The sequence below is a fragment of the Platichthys flesus genome, chromosome 8, assembly GCF_949316205.1.
Source record: "Platichthys flesus chromosome 8, fPlaFle2.1, whole genome shotgun sequence".
Taxonomy (NCBI): Eukaryota; Metazoa; Chordata; class Actinopteri; order Pleuronectiformes; family Pleuronectidae; genus Platichthys; species Platichthys flesus.
In genome coordinates this window covers 9,908,861-9,924,532 of record NC_084952.1, presented here as the reverse complement: position 1 = coordinate 9,924,532, position 15,672 = coordinate 9,908,861, and the positions used below count along the sequence as shown (strand labels likewise).

Sequence of the window (15,672 nt, the reverse complement as noted above, 5' to 3'; positions counted from 1 at the left end):
GGTGATGCATCCTGCCCCATTACTGACATATAGAGCCTCCAGAGTGGTAATATGAGACTAAAGGTTTATATTTCCCGTCGGTAGTTTGAAATATGACAACGCACTGACGCGAGACAGAAAACGGTGAAATGAAACACATGGTGCACTTAAAAACTAGAAAACATGAAAAGCAATAAACATTCAGGTGCAACCCTGTCGAGATATAATCAGCGAGCGTAAACCAGAAGGGTTTAAACCATGAACATGTGAAACATACATCCACGACACACAAATCACAGTTTGAGGTAACTATGCCCGTTGAACTACCGAGTGCAAAAGCAGATCCCTGACTTCCAGTGGCAGCCCTGTTAAAAAAGAGATACAGCGGCCTCTAGTGGCCAGTTACATTTCTGACTCATGGCTCTGCTGCTCATTTTTTTGCTTTCTCATCACCTGAGACAACCTCGTCCACTTCAAGAGTTCAAACAGCCCGACGTGTCACAAACGAATAGTGGCGCACACACACACACACCCCATGCAGCATCAGCGTGTGCAGGTTGTGCGAGAGGCTCCGTCTAGCCCCGCCGCCATCCCGCTGTCTGGTTGCCACGGCAGCCTGATGTAGTCGACCGGTGTTGTGTCCATACGTGCGTTGTCTCGTTGTGACTTTTTCGGGGGGGAAGTGGAATCCCCACGGGGCTCTCATTCCCAGTCAGATTCCCAGTCTGCCTGGCACTGCACAGCCCTCCTGACGGGAAATGCCTGCTGCTAATTACACACAGGTGGAGCGAGCACACACACACACACAAGTGTCTCTATATTTGTGTTTGTTAGTTTTTTTGTCACTGCATTAATTCTTGGCCCCTTTTTAGTGCTGTTGCGTTAAACTGCTAGAAACATCTGTTTGGTGAGGTTATATAACTCCACGTCTTCGCACAACCCAATCTAGATAATCCTTCCTCGTCCAGTTCCAATTAAATCAGTCTTTAGAGCTTGAGAAGTGCAGAGCAGAGACAATATTGAAACTGGAGCAGCTCTGCTTTGTGTAAGTGTTCCGTGTGGGGCTGGTAGCGTCCTGTTATAATGCGTACGTATGGGTACGTCGACTCGGAGAGCTGCATGTATGAAGTTACAGAGAAACAACAGCAGATTAATCACAGTGTCATTTCGCACAGACGGCACATCGGTTCATTTAGCAGCAAACAAGGTGATCAGGTCTGCAGCATTGAAGCCGAAAAGCAGGGGTCGTTCTCAGCAGTGCTCCACATGTGCAGATGTGTGTGAACTCCTTCCAACCGTCCATGGTGCATGTGCGTCTCCGTAACAAAGGCCAGGACTGTGGATTGTGTGTGGTAGGTTTTTTGCACCATCAAGGTCTCTCGCATGGAGAACAGGGCACATCAACACAAACGAGTCGAGTCAGTTTCCGGAGAGCCCTGCGGTAAAGGCCGTGTTGTGCCACTGACTCGTGCCAACAACATTTCTTTCTTTAAACAAACAAGAAAGATTTCCTGCCCTCTCCCCCCTCTCACCCTTATTATGTGTCTGTGATTTAAATAGACCTCGGACCTTTAACCCTCAACAGGCTCAGGTTTTAATTCTGTAACTGGATTCTGTCACTCATTAACACACAGCTCAAGAAATAGCAATTTTCATATAAGCTGTGTGTGTGTGCCAGGTAACCTCAAACACTGATCTATTCAGGACCAGTGGACCTCATGGGGACCAAAGCCTGGTCCCAATGAGATAAAACATCCTTTCTGAGCACAAAACCTAACATTCTGTTAAGATTTGCTTTAGGGTTAGAATTGTGTGTGTGTGTGTGTGTGTGTGTGTTTGTGTGTGTGTTGGCACACATGTATTGCAGACATTAAGTTCATCAGAGTAATAGATGCAGCAACCACAGAAACAACATCAGTAATATGCTAAAAAGCGTTAATGAATGGTGGGTGTGTGTGTGTCTGTGTGTGTGTTTTCTCTCCTTGTGTAACCCCTGCCACTTCTTCCTCTCATAAATCACAGGCGAGGGGTTTCAGTTTCAGTAAAGAGCCTTCCCGCTGTCAAACAATCAGAGTCAGACACACTGACAGAGCCGTGCCGAGGGGTAAACACACTCCCACACACACCAGTTGGTCCTCATCCGTTTGTGTGATCACCGGCTTGCCCAGCCACTGGCCTGTTTACACGAGAGTGCCAGTCTGTGACAGACAGCGGACCTCGCTCAGCAGAAACAGGCCAAGCCCTCCATTGTTCAGCCTTCCAGGCTGCTGAGTGCAGATTAAAGCCAGACAGTCATCCAACAACATGTCAGTAATTTTCTGTCTCAAAGTCTGGTATGCTTTATTCTGCTCCTTAGTTCTGGATGCAGCCATTTTTTTCGAACAGAAAGTCTTATGTATCACAAATTAAGAATAAAAGAGAGGAGGAGGAAACTGAGACATATTTCACATGAGCGTTTATGGATCAGTGCAAGAGAGGAAACAATGATTTTAGAGAATGCAAGAAAATAGAAAGCGGAAAGATTCCTGTATTTTGACATCACGTAATTACAAACAATTCAGCCTAATGTGTGAGACACATTGCCATGTGTGCGTCTAGCTGAGACGTCTGTGCGGATGTGCAGACACTTTGCATCCTCAACAAATACTCCCAACAGGTTAATTACCTGTTAGCACCATAGGGAGTACAATTAAGACCCTCTCCCTTTTTTCATTGAGACCAACACACACAAAAAAACACACACACATGTGCAAGTGTCAGCAGGCAGATACATAAACACAGACAGATACGCATGCCCTCCTGCAGGCCAAGCTATTTTCCAGAAATGTGCCTAATAGCCATGGGACTGCTGATTCCAGTCTTTTTGTTGTTTTTATCTGCTGAGGGACAAGATGGCGGTGAAGAGTAAATACACATAAAAAAACCCACACACAATAAAAATACAGTATTTTGTTTCCCCTCACAATCACTTGGTGGTTTTCATGGTTATCTCAGGGCTATTTACTCAATTTTTCTTAACATGAATCTCCCTCAAAAGTGCTCGATCCAGTACTGTCAGTTTGAGGAACAGAAAAGGTTCAGTTTAGAAATGTGGCTATACAGACAGAAAAGCACAGACTATAAAAGCCCACACATAAAATCCATATTATATTTATATAAAACTTTATTCATCTAAACCCTACTGACCCATTTTGCCCTGGGTTTCCAACAAAAGTTCTCCTCGGATCTCAGCTTTGTGGGCGGCCATGTTGTTGATGTATTGCTCCAGGTATACAGCCTATTTTATTCCCTATTGGATAGCAGTAGGTAAGCAAGGTCATAGAAGTTATTTACCATATACTGCTTCATGCAAACTGCCAGCTGCCAAACACGTGATTTATGGTTTTATTGGTGAGAATAAACCTGCTCTCACTGACAGACACACACATACACATCTTCGGAAAGCAACACACACACACACACACACACACACAGCAGTGGTACCTTCAGATCACAGGCAGCTCTGTGGCTTGTTAGCAGCCGTAGATCAGTCTTTTTTACTCCACTTCAGACTCTGCAGCAGCCGATGACCTCACCATGCACACCTCGCCTACTCATCCCGACGAGTCTTGAAGGAGCCGAGCTCTGATAAACGCTGCCAGATGCAGAGATTTCACACATACACACACATACACACACACACATGCAGAGTTTACCAGTGCATACATCCAGAGACATGGCAGAGAGAACTCACAGGGACGTCCGCAGGCTGATTCAAACCCTTGCATGACAGGATCGACACGGGGTGCTGTGGTTAAATAGGGCGATGAAGGGGTCTGTCTTGTTTATGTCCAGCATCCAGTGAAGGAATGACAGAGCATTACGCCGTTACTCTTTACCCTCCTCTCAACCTCAGACAGTCGGGGTGAAATTATTACCGTTCCGATTGGTCCCAGTCATTTGTTCCACTCCAGTCTCTGCCACCTACTGCGGGTTTCACAAGGGGCCCTGAATCAAGAAGACATCAGGAGCCTCCGAGGCTTTTCTCTGTATTTCTTTTCACAGAACTCGTTTATAGAGACTGGCCACTTAAGTTTGTGATGGGAGTTTATAGCCATGCCGGCCCGTTATGGGACTGAAGAGCCGCAGTAAAGATCACATGAGCACTCAATGAAAGCAGCGCCACATATCACTCCCTCCCCTCTTCCTCTTCTTCCTTTCATCCTCACGCGCCTACCGTCCATCCATCAAGGAGGACAGCGATGACACCGTGGTAGGTTTTCACAACAGGACTTCGGGACAGATATAACCCATGGGCCTGGTAAAGCTGGTAGATGAAGAGAAGAGCCCACGTTGTGTAAGCAAAGCAAGACCAGAGAGGACTGCCTGCGAGTGATGGTTTCCAGTCCGCGGAGCCACCAGGACTGTGAGGGGCCCACAGCTCGGGGGACCCTGTGAAAACTGTTAGCTTAACGTGGAGCACGGCAGTGAAGGAGGAAGTCAACATCGGCCTCTTCCACATACATCACAATGAAGTGTTTTTGGAAGGTTTTATTTTTGAACGGCTCCTTAACGTTGAAGTCAACATCTAAAGGTCCGGGCCTTTGAACTGAGCGTCGCTCTGCTCAGGAAGTTCAATGACCACGCGGCTGTTTTCATTGAGGTAAACACAGCGGACAAGTTAAACTGCTGTTGTCAGCAGTCGGGCGAGGTCGGATAAGGGAGATAATTAACTGCTGGTTGGATAATGTCACCGCCACAAAGATCGTGTGTCAGATTAATACAGCTGGAGGGAATCCACCCACAGCTCATCAAGAAGGACAGATAGACGCCACACACTAAATCTCCAAATAATTACAAAGACACCCACCTGGAAACATTTGAGTATTATAACAGTTTAATGAGGCAGGACGGACTTTCTTCCCTTTTTCTACTTTTCATCTTCAACTCTAATCGGCTCAGCTGCTTCTTCTCTCTTAACAGACTTTTTTACTGCCTCCTCTTCCCAGATTTGTTTTTCAAAAATCGAGTTAAACTAAGATCGTTTAACATTGTGTCCCGAGAGAAACAGAATCCAGACTCGAGACATCGTGAATTACTAATAAATAACAGCTGCTTTGTGACATTTAAGAAGGAAATTATTAAAAGCAGTCAAGTTCCAGTGTCTTAATAATTGCATTTATTCACGTCTGAGACACGGTGACTTTCTTGCTGCGAGTTGGATGAGAGTTAGTCTCCTCAAACAAAAGCTCTCTCTTTAATAATTCTGTGTTGATATTTCTCATTAAAACTTTATGCGTTTGTCTTTTTTATAATGTTGATTTCTCTGCCTTTCGACAGGGTCCACTTGGCATGGATGGCAAACCAGTGAGTATTCCCTTATCTCCTTGCACGCGTCTGAAAAACATGCTTTACTTGAATTCATTTTTAATTCTGTATTTTTCCTCCCCTCAGGGTTTACCGGGTCCTAAAGGAAGCCAGGTACCATGTCAAACCTCACACACGTCTTGTTTTTGGTTTTCTAGCAACGCTGGAGAGGGGGGGGGGGGGGGGGGGGGGGCGTATTTGGCCTTTAAGACAGGTGAAAGTTTGTTATATCTTGTCAATGTTTTTTACTGCTCCGACGGGAGCATCTCAAGTGAGTGAAGCGTCCGTGGAAGCCATCTTGTTTCCTGTTCCACCTCTTAACTCATTCCAGGGCTCAAGGCCACGGGGGAGTCATGGTTCAGCTGAGTCGAGGGCTGGAATCCCCTCCGCTCCTCACCTCGGACTCCCATCCATCAAGTCTCCTCCCGAAACTCCACCCAGACACACCCAGGTGTAGCGTGGAGAGCAGACAGTAGAGTGAATGGGTTACACACCAGTGAGAAAAGAGTTTACAACCCTCAGCAGAGGCTCTTTAAAAAGACGTTATAGTAACCCTCACCCCCTCCTCCGGCCCGATGGGCGGGCGACTCGTCATCTGCTGAAATGTAAACCTCTCGCAGCATAATGAGAGCTGTTTGAATAGCTCCTCTCCAAACACCATTAGGCTGCTGTTTCCTGCTAAAGGAGAACTCAAGCTGGGTTTCTCCTTTAAGAGGATTCTCCCCATCACCAAGGGGCCGCAGTAAAACAACAGCAGGCGTGTCACAGACCTGAGGACGACAGTCGAGTGCTCGTGGCGAGGGAGACGATAACAAGAGGAAAAGTGGAAAAACAGTCAGACTGATTGGTAGATGGCGAGAGAGTGAGAAGACGAGAATGAAACAGTGCGAAGCGAGACTGAAGAGAAACTTAAGTTTAAACACAAGTTATGAATAAACTAATAAAATAAGAGAAGCACTAGGTTATACATGTTTTTGATTAAATCTTGCATCTTGACCTTCTTTAGGGGATTAAAATAGCTGAAAAAGTCATGGACATTATTCAGCTTTCATTTGTTTACACTGTTTCCATGGTCAAAAATGAACTTTCAGGGTAAACAATCTATAATTTTGTTGTTTTTATTACATTATACTTACTGCAACATGTTCTGAAGTTAATTATATAATTATGATATTAATTCATGTTTAAAAAAATACCAATCAAAAATTCCTGGATCCGCCCCTTTGTTTGGATTTGGTCCCAAAATGTAATATTTATTTTCCTCGCCCTTATTCTTCTCTTCCATGGAGCTGAAAAAAACACACACAACCCTGGAGGTGAAATAAAATACCAGAACATTTAGTTTCGTTCTACATCTACTTTGAGCAGTTTTATGGTTTGAAAAATCCTCTTATGTCAGACGCAGATTTATATACAATCGATTTAACTTTATGTATTATATGAGTTGTTCTGGCTTTTAACAAATGTCTGCATTCCACCAATATATCATGTGATCAGTAACATTATCAAACTGCCCTTACTCTCCACTGCTCTTCAGCATTGTTCTCCTGGTACTGTTAGATCTCCGCTGCAGAGAACCGTCTGCTACACAGAGACGAGCAGAGACGAGAGGAGAGGGGGAACGAATCAGAGGCTTCAAGGCAGATTCAGGGTCATATGTAGAGACAGGAACTGATTCAAATCAGGGTGTGTGTGAACTGCGGTGAAGAAACAAACCGTTTAGAGAATAGAGACGTGAAGAAGTTTAATATAAAGGAGCCTATGGGCTGCGAGACGTGAGATCTGACCACTTGTCTCTTTTAAAGGATCTGTGGCTGAGGACATAGTGGCAGGTTTTCACATCGTCTTCCCTCTCTCTGTCTCTCAGTCACAGAGGCCCGTAGTCAAACTGTGGTTTGTGGTGCCGCCACATTTGGCGTTTATTTTTCCACTCGTCAGCAGTGGACAGGCTGAGACGGGCTCACACAGAGAGGGACGAGGGCACAGCTCAGCCAGACTAGCAGGAGTCAGCTCATCTGCAGGCCCGGTGTCCAGAAGACGCCATCAGTACAAAGGGTGACTGTGGCAGTGTCTCACATATAAGCCAGTGCACAGGCCTGTTTTGAGACCACATGGTTTTAGTTAGTGTTCCCGGCATTCCACGTCTGAAACTTCTGCAGACTTCTCCTCAGAGAGAAACTGGAGGACAAACAAAGGAACATTTGGCCCTTTCAGTTGTATCTCGCAGGAAAAATAGTTTTTACATCTAAAAGTGAAATCTTAAAAGTAGTTTTCCGCTCCAGCCATGTGCTCTTATTGTAAATCTTGCTCGGACCAAAGTGACTTCTGATTGAGCAGTCCATGGCACGGCTGCATTGAGTGGTAACACTGCCTTTCCTCGCCGTTTGAACGCCCCCCCCGCTCGAGGCAAGCTGAAGATGTATTGCCCCGTGGTGTATGTTTCTCATGTGATAACTGATGTATCTTGACCAACTGCGTTTGATTTCCCCCCCCCCCCCCCACAGGGACCAGCCGGCCCCAAGGGAGATAAGGTATGTTCATGGAAGGCAATGGTGTGTGTGTGTGTGTATGGATGTGCTCTCACAGAAGGATCCAGACAGACACAAATACAAGCGCTCACAATACACACGCACAACCTCGCAGGTGTTCTGTCCAGCGCCCTCCCACGTTCACCGTTTTCACCGCGGCCCCCGTCCAACCAGCCATAGATTACATGTAGTCGTGTAGGAGCTCGTATGTCTCCGCACATTCTCACGTCACGGCACTAAACAGGTTAACGGGCCTCTCCGCGGGGCTCGATGATAGCCAGATGTTTTCCCGCTCTGTGAACCTCCAGTCCAGCCAAAGGATGCGAGTGAGTCGAAAGGAGCTGCAGGAGCTCGGAGAGGAGCGCACACACTGATAAGTAACTTAATGTGTCTGCGTGCGTAAGTGTGCATTGTTTTCACTCGAGCGAGACCTGTCCCGATAAGCACGACCACAACAGCAACACAACCACAGTGAATGGCATCTGTCGGAGCGGGACTCCGGCTGGTGAGCGGTGGATTGCGAATGACGGACGACGCTGAGGTTTTGGAAAATTGGCCCTCTTCGTGTAATCATGCTGTGGTGCCATGATGAGACCACGAGCTCCAAATCCTCATCAGAGCAGCATCGGTCCCCAGCACGCGCGTCCCACTCTCACTTAACCGATCACATCCCGTCAGAGGATTCCAATTGAGGCCTATCTAATGATTTGCACAGTAAATGTCAACATCCTGAGCTGGTATGGGCACGGTGACCTTTAAAGTGCTCCTTCCTGGACAGAATAGACGGGTTTTGAGCCAATCTGACATGTTACTTCTACATTTACAGTCGTCTCTTGCATGGCTGCTCCAGCGTGCATATACAGTGCTAATATCTGCTGACAAATGTTACTTTCCTGTTTTTCTCCCAGGGTGACCAGGGAGACATTGGGCCAAGGGTAAGTCTCGTTTTTTCTGTCTTTGCCTGAGAAAGATAAGTGAAATTGTTTTGATTGTTGCGTGTTCATTTTAGATGGTAGTTTTTTTTCCACTCCAGCTGACGAGGATGAAGAGCTATTTCCTTTTAATGTTTTAATGTTGTTCCCCCACGAAAGCTTGACAACTTGAAAATGAACTTTGATTCCAGCTTTCCCTCCAGTTTTATCCCCTTCCTCTTGTTTTGTCATTTTTCTGAATATGAAAAATAGTAGTGCAGCTACTAGTGTGTTTCCTTTAAAAAACACTAGTGCCTGTTCTTAACCTGCCTGTTTGGAATGGGCTGGATTCAGCTTTGTCTCCTGCTGCAGGACTCAGTCCACAGGACCCCAAACAGACACACACACACGAAGATCGACAGACAGAGATTTCTGGAATGACGGATATCTCAATTAAGCCGTTAATGACTAATACTATAAAAACTCAACACTTTCTTGTAGGTAGTTGGAGGATTATTGGTTTGTGATCTCCCATCATCTAAAACATGGCATGTAGGCAAATGAGTGTGTCCATGACAGGCGCCTCCTTTTGTCAGCCTTATTATAATTGTATTAGATCGTGAAGGACGGACGGAAATGAGACGGTCTGCTTCACAAAGTATTTCCTATTTGTGTCACCAGCTTATAACCGCTGCGTTGTTTGCTAATTTAAATGGCTGTACCTACTGTAGCTCAGTCACCCAAATAACTAGCTCGTTAGCTTCATCTTCAGCACGCACTGAATCCTGGGTTAGGTTGGCCCGAGAGGGATCAATCTGTTGGGTGCTTCGTCGATCGGGGAAAGGAGGGAATGAGGCATTTGTCGGCTGCGAGTGTTTGACATGTGACAGTCTTGTTGTGCCGCTATGACGCGAGCTGTCCTCAGATGCAGCCTTCGAAGGATGCGGCCCCTGAATTGAGACACAGCTAATGATATGGCAAACACCAACACAGTAGAATAAGGACAGCACAATTGAAATTACGTATATAATGTATCTGCGACAGATCAGTGTAAAAGCAAGGCAGGTTTTTATATTTAGCACCATTCAAACACAGGGTAATCCAGGGAAATATGGCATAAAGCAACATTGACGAGATAATGTTGTGGACAATAACTACAGGGCAAACTAAAATAAAAAACAGTGTGTTTAAAAGACAATAAAAAATAAAACAAGAAAACATGTCTTTAACATTGGACAGCAGTCCCATCTTTAATTGATAAGCTGCTTGTGTTTGAAGGCCCGATTTGAACGAGCTGAAAGTTGTAACAGTCCTCAGTTCTTCAGGAAGCTGCTTGTTCTACAGTTGCTGAGCATATCTACTTGGTTTCAAACTGGGAACACTGAGTTAAACTGTCCCAGCTGACCCCAGGAGACTGGATGCTTTGTAGCATACAAGTAATTCTGAGATCTATTGAGACCAGAGAACGTTTCGCGTTTTATAGGCTGTTGGATTTTAAAGTCTGGTGTCTGACACACAGGAAGCCAGTGCAGTGGTTTAAGGACCCAGTGTAATATGCCCCACTTTCCTGTCGGAGTGAGGACTCCGGCAGCAGACTTCAGGACGAGCTGCAGCTGTCTCTTAGATTTGTTTTTACGAAGATCTGCAAAGATACGGTAACAATAGTCATTAACCCGCTGAAAACACACATGAGCAAGTTTATATATGTCTTGATTAGACAGGAACTCTTTCATTCATCAAGGCGGATCTTGTAATTTGAACAGCCAAAAAAGCACAGGGAGCGTATTCTAATTTCACTGAGAAAATAGAAGGTCAAGAGATTCAGAGACCAAGTAAAAGGCTGTCACAAACTGTAAAACAAAGTCCACTTTGGAGAATTTGTAATATCTGAAAAAATTGCTGTAACAATGTAAGCAGGGAGATCAAAATGATAAAACATCTATCAGAGTTTTGCTGTCTTTTAACAATTTAGAATTATGGGGGGTTTATCCCATGCACCCTCCCCCAGCAACAGCATCAACAGCTTAGTCCGGCTCCTATGATGAGGTCCTTCTTCAAAGCCCGAGATGAGAAATCATGATGTTTCATTACGATGAAAATACTTAAACCTCACAATCAAAACTCAAAGGTTGAGGCAGCGCCAATATCTGCCAGCTCCTCTCGACCAGTGTTTCTATTAAACATCACAGCAGAACTCCGCTCTGCATCTGGTCCATGTTCTTTCTCCGTGTTGTCTTTTGATGTGATATCCTTCCAGCCACCATGAGATCTATGTAATCATCTGCCGCTTCATTCACTGTGGTTTGAAAAAAATCCCCCTGGTCTTTACATGGTAAAAAGACGGCTCGTAGTCTTTGAAGGAGTCACGTTCCCCAGTAATCCTGAATGTTTCTGTCGGTTTGTTATGTTAAGAATAAAATATCAGGTCTGATCATGTTATTTTCACAGTATATGTGATTTTTCTGAATATAATTAATATAATATTAACCCACTATAATATAATATTTTATAGACCCTGTAATAACCAGCAGAGTAAAACTACAATTAAATCAATTTAATTATTCATTTAAGAAATGAATCATTGCATCTCTACATAAATAGTTGTAAATTCACCTTAGATGTATTTTTTGCATTGCTTGGACTGTCAAACAGTTTCAAAATACTAACACGTACCACATTTATTAAAACTACAGACGTATACTCCTTCTGTAGCCACTTAATGCTTGTTTTTTCAGATTTCTCTTATTCTTTAGCCAGTATCCATCAAAAGACAATACTTAGTATAATAATTAGAAATAGATGTGTTGTTATAGATCTTCAGAGAGGCTGACACAAACAGAGTGTGCAAATGTATCGGAATGAGAGGCTATTGTTTTACAGCGGAGCATACATGGGGAGTCAATCTGACAGGGCTCCCCAGCAGAACAATATTAATGGTGCGGTTCAGAAACATTAAAGGGAATTCCTGATTCCCATCAAGGCCTGAGCCAGATTATTTCTGTGCCTCGATTTTAATAGGTTTCGAGAATCAAATCTTTTTGGCTTCCTGCATTACATAGTTCCTCTAAACGGTAAATATTGTACTTGGTCGAGGCCTCCGCAGCTTTGATCTCTTTGAGGTCTGCAGCCCAAACTTTGTTCAAGTGTTAAGAAAAACTCTGTGTAACTACTAAGTGTATCACTTAGAGACACAGATTTGGTTCAAAACAAACTTTGCAAACTACTGTTGCCATGAATAACGTTCAGGGTAGACTGGTAAATTATATTTTAAGCAAATGAAAAACGGCTGGTCTCTGAGTATGACATTAGAAGCTCAAGGTCCACTGAGGTTGAGCAGAGGGAAGGTGGTGCAGGGGGGGGGGGGGGGGTTGGAGGTATCGTCCCTTTATGTAAGCTCAGTCGTCACCTCGCCTTGAACGTCGTACACTGTGTCACCTCTGAACTCCACATGAGACATAACGGAATACATGTGAAAACAGGAAGTGGCCATGCATCTCTGTCAACCTGTGACTTCCTGTCAATCCATCATTTCCAGGACCTTTGTCTGGCTGAGTCATGGTTCCAGAGCAGATTGGACAACAGGGGCATTAAAACGCAATCAGATGTTATGGAACCACCTGAGACAAAAGCTCATGTGTAGTGTTGTATCTTTCTCTCAATCAACTTTGATTACAAGCCATAAAGCTGGCAGCCATTTTCCCCCCAACCTCCATACTGTCTAATGCATACGGAGGAGACTGTGTGTTTAGGTTGGCCTGGGAGCCGTGTTGAAAGACAAGTCATGATGGGAGTTTCATCCCAAGCCAAGTCTCCCTTTGCCCCCCCTAGGGCAGCTACAAGTAGACCATGGTTAGACAGGGCTCTGAGGTTGAATGGCTGTTTGTCTTAGTATCAGCCTAAGGTCTGTTGAGTACGAGGTAAAGCGGAAGCCCACAGTGAAGCGGCCTATTCTCCTTCGACATGTTTAAGGAGCATATGTGTATGTGGTCTCCATGGTGCAAACAGTGCGAATGAGTGAATGTGACAGTAGGGAGAGAAGAGTGTATAGGCAAGGAGAGGAGGAGGAGGAGGAGAGGCATTTGCGGCGTTGGAAAAACCCTCAGCTATCCAGCGTTCACCGCAGCCTGTTAACGGAAACCAGCGTCTCTTCTCCATTCTGTCCCTACTGTGTCAAACCCCCCCACACACATCCACACCCACACACCCATGCCTCCTCTTCAGATCTTCTCTCCATCCTGTCTCTCCATCTCCATCCTTCCATGTGTTTTCGGAGGGAACTCAACCAGAGAGGCAGCACAGCGCTCCGGGCTCTCTGGTGGCAAACAATCTCTGCTCCTTTCAGCTTGACAGACAAACATCACACCCGCCGTCAGTCGGCTGGAAAGAGCCGAGCCATTCGGTCGCGAGGGGAAGGGAGGGAAGACGGGAAGACATAAGAATGAACACACACACACAGGATACAAAGGGGGTTTCACTTTTTTAGTTTTTTTATAAACTTGTGTCTCACTATTTGCAGATGATGTGTCTTTGTTCTGTACATTTATTCTGCAGAACTTGTTAATGCCTTTTTCCAATATTAAGCTGCCTTCAGGCGTGCACTGAACTCCACTGATCCTACGGCCTCTCTCCACGGGGGCTGTATGTGTGAACTCAAATGTCCGAGTAAGAGCCTCCAGACTCTTTCCATCTTAAGTCGGCTGAGGAGCACATATGAGTGAACACAGCAGGAGATCCCCCGCAGGATTCACTGCGAGCAAGTGGGCGTGTAGCGTGATATTTCAAACGCGCAACAGAAAAATACAAAATGAAAACATATATCTAAGGATGGAAAAAGCGGTGACATACATGAAGAAGACACCAACAAAGACGTCAAGAGTGTGATCTCTGCAGCGGAGTTAATACGATACATCAATACAGCCTGCCTCAGCCTGCTGCACCTCCACCCCACATCTGAATCCGGATTTGTTGCAGTTGTGAATGCGTCCGAGTGGAGAATCTCCTACTGTGTTGTGCATGCCTGAAAGGAAACCTCTGGAGAAAGTCCAGACCCAATTCTCCGGATTTCCTCCAAAGGTTGTGTCTGAAAACGGCCCTGGTTTGCTAAGTTGCTGAAATGTCCCTTTGTCGCTCCTCTTTTCAGAACTATGGCACATACGCAGGTCTGCACAGTAATCAGATTCTCACCGTCAAGGTTTGTCCCTTCCAGCAAACGTCCCCTTATCCTCCCAGCAGCCACCGCTCTCTGTCAGGCTGCTGAACTGTCGCTCTCCCTTCTGACCGAGGAGCAAAACCTTCCTTCTCACTCTTCTTCTTTTAGCTTACAGCTTCTGGGGCTCCTAACACACTTCTGTTTTTTCCCACAGTAGTTGTTGTTGTTTCCCTTCTCTTCTGGACGCTCTCAGTTAAAACTGGACTTCAGATTTTCTTATTCATTCATGTCCTTCTCCTTTCCCTTTTTATTTCCACCCTTTCTTTCTGCCCGTGCTCTTTCCATCTACTCTGTCTTTCTCTTCGTCTTTACTGCTCCATCCTCAGATGGCCTTTCCCCGCTATGACCACGGCTTTCTCTCTGGAGAGCAGTCCGGCAGCTTTCAGAGACGTTTCCTGAAGGTAGACCACCACTAAGGCATGTGTGCGTTTTTTAACACTTTAATCAACCTTTCTCGCTCAGCCGTGCATCCCCTCCCTTCCTCACTCCCTTTCACCTTTCTCAGTCAAACCACATTTGACCTTTGTTTCTTAATTTCCCTGTGTGTGCCTGCTTTCTAACTGTATGAACACATATGGTGAGGTCAAACTGTTTGTACAGAATTTGTAGAGCAGGAAAACTTCTTGGATGACGAACCACACACATCTCAGACAGACTCAAAGTGTGCTTCCTATTAGAAGGAGAATAGAAGACGTTTGTGCGTGACATTTTGGTTGAGGACGGACCTTACAATGTAATTATCTGTTAGGAAATCATGTGTTGGTCTGCTGTAAGTGCTTAACACCATTTTCATGAGAGTGCCAGCATTAAAATGTTCCCTGCAGTAAAACAAAAACCATAATGCTCCACATGTCAGTCAGAGATGAGTGGGTGCAGAGAGAGTATCCCCATGTGACTGTAACACTGGTCCTCCGTTGACTTCAGTGGTGAGAAAGATTTTGAGGATCTGATGGTTTCTGTTTGGTATAAACACGAGGGTGGAAGTCGTCAGAAAGTGACGTGTCCCCAATTATATGTAAACTCAGTGATGAATGGTTCTTTAATATGAGGAAACAGTTCGGTTTCTCTGGCTGTTTTCTGGCCCCTAAACTGAAGCCAAAGTGTCTTGATCGCCACCTGGTGGCTGGCTGCAGTTTAATTTATGAATCCTTCCTCCTCCATGTTAATGGTCATGATATGGAGCAAACCAACAAGTCAAGTAAGGACATTTTTTGTCCATTCAGGAAGTTCATATCACACTGATGTTGGTTAATTATTATATCTGTGTTGTGTGTATGGCTAGTTTATGCTGCCACCAAGTGGTCAAAAAATTAATTATTGCTGGCATAAGGAAAATACAAAATGAAAAAATATATAAATAAATCTTAGGATGTCCTTGACGATTGAAATTAATCTAAGAAGCTACAAGATTTTTCACCCATTGCATGATGGTGAGAGTTGTGATGACAGAAATAAACATGAACTGTAGGCAAGGAAACACTAATAACTGAGAGTAGTCTTCTTCCTTGTTTTTTTCTACTACAAATTTGTCTTGTGTTTTGTTTTATTTTTCATTAGGGTGACCAGGGCCAGGCAGGACCCGCTGGTCCTCCAGGTCCCCCAGGTCCTCCAGGTCCCAGAGGCCCCCCTGGGAACACAGGCAAAGACGGGCCCCGTGGCCCTGCTGGAGAACCGGTAAGAGCTTCTCCTCATGTATCAA

The 15,672-nt window shown here is 45.0% G+C and overlaps 1 protein-coding gene across 1 annotated transcript in view; it reads left to right on the top strand.

The window, feature by feature from the left end:
• Nucleotides 1-15,672, top strand: part of LOC133958774 (collagen alpha-1(XXIII) chain) — a 122,156-nt gene that overhangs the window by 95,234 nt on the left and 11,250 nt on the right. Inside the window, 6 exon segments of the mRNA XM_062393745.1 lie at nt 5,299-5,325; nt 5,413-5,439; nt 7,830-7,856; nt 8,762-8,788; nt 14,300-14,374; nt 15,531-15,647. Of these exon segments, the coding sequence (XP_062249729.1) occupies nt 5,299-5,325; nt 5,413-5,439; nt 7,830-7,856; nt 8,762-8,788; nt 14,300-14,374; nt 15,531-15,647 (300 nt within the window).